We start from the raw sequence: 6,000 nt of genomic DNA, 5'->3' as shown, positions 1-6,000 counted from the left end.
AATTGAATCATTGAATATAACACAAAGCACTCATGCAACTGAGATGCAATAATTTAGATGATCTTATCATGCTTAGCTTACTGCACTGTTACCTATCAAGCAGGACTGAATCTCAAGATATCTACAGAGGGGGCTGTATGGCGTTATCTACAGGGGGGACTGTATGGCGCTATCAACAGAGGGGGCTGTATGGCGTTATCTACAGGGGGGACTGTATGGCGCTATCTACAGAGGGGTCTGTATGGCGCTATCTACAGGGGGGTCTGTATGGCGCTATCTACAGGGGGGACTGTATGGCGCTATCTACAGGGGGGACTGTATGGCGCTATCTACAGGGGGGACTGTATGGCGCTATCTACAGGGGGGACTGTATGGCGCTATCTACAGGGGGGACTGTATGGCGCTATCTACAGAGGGGGCTGTATGGCGTTATCTACAGGGGGGCTGTATGGCGTTATCTACAGGGGGCTGTATGGTGTTATCTACAGGGGGGACTTTATGGCGTTATCTACAGTGGGGTCTGTATGGCGTTATCTACAGGGGTTCTGTATGGCGTTCCCTACAGGGGGGGTCTGTAGGGAAAGTCATACAGCCCCCCCCTGTAGGGAACGCCATACAGACCCCCCTTTAGGGAACGCCATACAGACCCCCCTGTAGGGAACGCTATACAGCCCCCCCTGTAGGGAACGCTATACAGCCCCCCCTGTAGGGAACGCCTTACAGCCCCCCCCTGTAGGGAACGCTATACAGCCCCCCCCCTGTAGGGAACGCCATACACCCCCAATCACTCAAAAAAATGCGACCTACAGTGTGAAAAGACAAAAGACATGTATCCCCTATCCACAGGATAGGGGATACATGTGTGATCGCTGGCATTGATAGGGAGAGCGGGGGACCGAAAGTCCCCCGAAGTTCTCCATCACTCACCTCTGACTTCCGGTGTCTGCGCAGCTCAAGTGTGACCGGCGCTCCATTCATTTCTACGGAGCTGCCGACACAGACCCCGGAAGTCCGAGGTTTGTGATGGAGAACTTCAGGGGACTTTCGGTCCCCCGTTCTCCCTATCAATGCCAGCGATCACACACGTATCCCCTATCCTGTGGATAGGGGATACATGTCTTATGTTTAATGGCAGAGCGGGGAGATACTCCCTGCTCTGCCGTAGTGTTCCGTGGCATCGCGCTGTAGCAGCCATAGCGGCAGCTAGCGGAGATTCCGGCCAAGGTGGGGGCCCGTGCCGGCAGGTGACGCGGGCCCCCTCATGCCGCGGCCCCGTAGCAGCCGCTACGGCTGCTATAGCAGTAGTTACGCCCCTGTGTTAGGGGGAGTTCACACTGAGGTTTTTTTCGCGAAAAACGTCAGAAAGTGCCTCCCATTGAAATCCATGAAATTTTTCCTGCGAGCAGTAAAAACCGCATGCGGGAAAAAGAAGCGCAATGCCCTTTCTTCGGGCGTTTCTGTCTCTGACTTCCCATTGACAACAATGGCAGGCAGAAAATGCGTTTTTTGCTGCGTTTCCCTGCCCACGGCCCGATGGCCGAAAAACGCCACAAAAAAACGCAATGAAAAACGCGGGAAGTGTTCTACCGGCAGGTCAAAATATGCCTCAAAATTCCGGAAGGAATTATGAGGCAGATTTTTCTACATAAAAACTTCTCCCTTCTGACATGAACTTTTTAACTTCATCTACCTGTCCTCTGCAGTCTGCACGTCCTCCACTCGTCCTGTGTCTGTCCTCCGCTCATCCTATGAGTTCTCCGGCAGTCCTGACTGTACTGTCCAGCCGCCCGAAGTCTTACGTCGCACCGCCCCCTGTCCTCTCCCCTGCCTGAGCGCTCCTCCTACCACCAGCATCGCCGTCCTGTCCTATTCATCTGTGCCAGATTGGCAGTGCAGTGTAGCGGCTATCACCGGGCCCGGGCACCCGCCCCCTCCCTCCCGATTGGTAGTGCAGTGTGGCGGCTATCACCGGGCCCCCGCCCCCTCCCTCCCCTCATGCCTAGTGTTGTGATGCTACTAGGCATGAGGGGGCCCGTGCCGCCAGGCCTGGTACATAAAATGTAATGTGCCTGTCAGGGCGACACGGGCCCCCCCATGCCGCGGGCCCCGTAGCAGCTGCTACGGCTGCTACTGTGGTAGTTACGCCACTGAACGGGCCCCCTTCCCACGCGGGGCCCTTGTGCAGCTGCACCGGCTGCACATGCGGTATGTCCGCCCCTGCAATTTTCAACGATGAGATCGGGGCGAATGTGTCATATGTGAAACTACACGGGGGCCTTTTCGATAACAGGACTGTTTCTTATAACACATACATCAATTTTCAGGCTGGTTCCTACCTAATACTCTTTGAACTCCTCAAACTAATGTGGTCACTCTTTGTCTCATTTGGTCCTGACCTGGGACTATGTCTTACAGAACCCTGACCTGGAAACTATTAATCTTTTACGTTGTTTAGCTTATTGCATATTTATTTTTAAAACGATAGATAAGAGATGATGCATAGAAATTGATGGATAGCAGATATAAAGAAATAAAAAAGACAGATATGAGATATATAATGGATTTTTATGACTAGTTTTTTTTAATTTACAATGTTTTTAGTTGGTTTTCAGGTTCCTAAATGTGATTTCTATGGAGAAATATAAACCACCGGCCCCTAAGTCGCACACTCTTAATATGAGCACCGCCCACACCACAACAGCCTCTCCGGGAACAATTAACCCCAAATTCAAAAATCTTTTAAAACTGATTGATTGGCCTGGACCCCCAACTTCTGTCAGACACTTTAACTTCTCCACCAGTCCCACAAAATGTACTTACTATCTTCTGAGACCACGGAAAGTATATAGAATTGGGGAGAAACTGGAAGTGATCATCACGGCTCGGGATCACAATGGTCAACCAAAGCAATATGGTGGAGACTACTTTCGTCCAAAGCTTCACTCGCCAGCACTAAAGGCCGGGGTGACCGGACGAGTGAAGGACTATAATAATGGAAGCTACTTGATCACATTCCTTCTTTCATGGCCGGGAGAAGCTCAAGTGCTGATCAGACTCATTCATTCTAGTGAAGCTGTTGATATTCTGAAGAAAAAAAGAGAAGATTCTCCAGGAAAGGTAAAGCGTGAAGATCTCAGCAGATTAACAATCACAGGGGCAAAATAGAAAGTGTGTGTGTGTGTGTGTGTGTGTGGGGGGGGGGGGGGTCAATACTTCACTCTGTGTACAGGTACATAACTACTATAATACTGCCCCCTATATACAAGAATATAACTACTATAATACTGCCCCTTATATACAATAATGTAACTACTATAATACTGCTCCTATATACAAGAATATAACTATTATAATACTGCCCCTATATACAAGAATATACTATAATACTGCCTTCTATATACAAGAATATAACTACTATAATACTGCCCCTATATACAAGAATATAACTACTATAATACTACCCCTATGTACAAGAATATAACTACTATAATACTGCCTCCTATGTACAAGAATATACCTACCATAATACTGCCCCTATATACAAGAATATAACTACTATAATACTGCCCCCTATATACAAGAATATAACTACTATAATACTGCCCCTATATACAAGAATATAACCACTATAATACTGCCCCTATATACAAGAATATAACTACTATAATACTGCCTCCTATGTACAAGAAAATACCTACTATAATACTACCCCCTATATACAAGAATATAACTACTATAATACTGCCCCTATATACAAGAATATAACTACTATAATACTGCCCCTATATACAAGAATATAACTACTATAATACTGCCCCTATATAAAAGAATATAACTACTATAATACTGCCACTATATACAAGAATATAACTACTATAATACTGCCTCCTATGTACAAGAATATAACTACTATAATACTGCCACCTTTGTATGAGAATATAACTACTATAATACTGCCCACTATGTACAAGAATATAACTACTATAGTACTGCTCCTATATACAAGAATATACCTACTATAATACTGCTCACTATATACAAGAATATAACTACTATAATACTGCCTCCTATGTACAAGAATATACCTACTATAATACTGCCTCTATATACAAGAATATAAATACTATAATACTGCCCCCTATATACAAGAATATAACTACTATAATACTGCAACTATATACAAGAATATAACTACTATAATACTGCCCCCTATATACAAGAATATAACTACTATAATACTGCTCCCTATGTACAAGAATATAACTACTATAGTACTGCTCCTATATACAAGAATATAACTACTATAATACTGCCCCTATATACAAGAATATAACTACTATAATACTACCCCTATGTACAAGAATATAACTACTATAATACTGCCCCTATATACAAGAATATAACTACTATAATACTGCCCCCTATATACAAGAACATAACTACTATAATACTGCCTCCTATATACAAGAATAAAGAAAATTTACTCACCAAAATTTTTATTTCCTGGACTCCGTAGGCAGCACAACACATATGGGTTTTAGTCACCTAGGTACAATCAAGCAGAACCAGGTTAGTTAGCAATAAACATTAAGCAATTAAGGACTTCCCCTATAAGTATGTACCGGTAACCGGGCCCCAGCGTATTTTTACGAAGCAATAGTCATAAGTCCTGCAAGGTGGGGAAGCTTGTGCTGCCTACGGACTCCAGAAAATAAAAATTTCGGTGAGAAAATTTTCTTTTTCCTGGTCATCCTTGGCAGCTCAACACATATGGGACTTGTCAAGTAATAGCTATATGGGTGGGATAGCAGACAGCATTTCAAGCACTCTTTTGCCAAATAGGGTACCCTCTGATGCCAGCGAGTCGAGCCTGTAGTGCTTGAAAAAGGTTGATGCAGATGACCACGTAGCCACTCTGCAGATTTGATCCAGGGGAATATGCCCGACTTCTGCTCATGAGGTAGCTGTAGAGCGTATGGAATGTGCCCTGATTTGCAGAGGAGATTGAAGGTCACTGAGATGATAGCATTTTTCAATTGTTGACCTAATCCACCTGGCTAGGGTGGCTTTACTTGCTTTTTGCCCCTTATTAGGACCGGCATGTTGAAGGAACAGATTTTCTGCTTTCCTAAAAGCCTTGGTCCTTTGAATATAGGTGAGAACGGCTTTTCTCACGTCCAGTGTATGCCAATTCTCCTGATCTTCACCTTGGGGATGAGGGAAAAGAACTGACAATAATATCTCTTGATTTATATTCCTAAAGGAGGGAACTTTAGGCAAGAATCCAGGCATGCTACGCAGTAGAAGACAATCTCCCAGGTCCCTCAAATAGGGTTCTTTGAAGGAAAGGGCCTGCAGCTCGCTTTTGCGCCTGGCCGACGTGATTGCCACTAGATAGAAATCCTTGAAGGAGAGAAATCTGATGGATGCCTCTTGCATGGGTTCAAACGGTGGCTTTGTTAGAGCCGACACCACCACTGAAAGGTCCCAGGAAGCAGAGGGTACCCGAGAGACTGGGCTAAGGTTTCTTAAAGCCTTGAAGAAGGTCTTCACCAACTGCTGGTTGGAGAAATGATTTTGCTGGGCATTAACTGCACCTTAAGGGTATTTAGCTTCAAACCTTTATTGAAGTCCTCCTGAAGAAATTGTAGGATAGTATTCAGAGAGACTACTTTTGCTGAATTTTTAGAGCACCAGGAGGTAAACAGGGTCCAAACTCTGTTGTATACTTTGACCGTTGAGGGGCGTCTAGCGGACAGATAGGTGTTAATAAGTTCTGATGAAAGCCCCATTTCTGTCAGATTCTCCCGGTCAGTCTCCAGGCCGTGAGATGTAGACTGCGAGGGTTCGGGTGATACACCCATTTCTGGGACAGGAGGTCCGGTGACACTGGTAGTTTTAGGATCCTGCCCTTCGAGAGAGACAATGCTAGAGAGAACAGGGCCCTGCAGGGCCAAAATGGCAGGATTGCAATGGCTTCCACTTTCTCGTCCCGAACGT

General features: G+C 45.3%; 1 protein-coding gene across 1 annotated transcript in view; it reads left to right on the top strand.

Annotated features, from left to right (window-relative positions):
• The first annotated feature begins 2,628 nt into the window (after window positions 1-2,628).
• Window positions 2,629-6,000, top strand: part of LOC142750562 (NXPE family member 3-like) — a 90,143-nt gene continuing 86,771 nt past the window's right edge. Inside the window, exon 1 of the mRNA XM_075859560.1 lies at window positions 2,629-3,117. Within this exon, the coding sequence (XP_075715675.1) occupies window positions 2,632-3,117 (486 nt within the window). The 5' untranslated portion in view covers window positions 2,629-2,631. The remainder of the gene's footprint in view (window positions 3,118-6,000) is intronic.

This window comes from Rhinoderma darwinii, chromosome 3 (genome assembly GCF_050947455.1).
Source record: "Rhinoderma darwinii isolate aRhiDar2 chromosome 3, aRhiDar2.hap1, whole genome shotgun sequence".
NCBI classification, from domain to species: Eukaryota; Metazoa; Chordata; class Amphibia; order Anura; family Rhinodermatidae; genus Rhinoderma; species Rhinoderma darwinii.
This window is presented reverse-complemented; position numbering and strand designations above follow the sequence as displayed.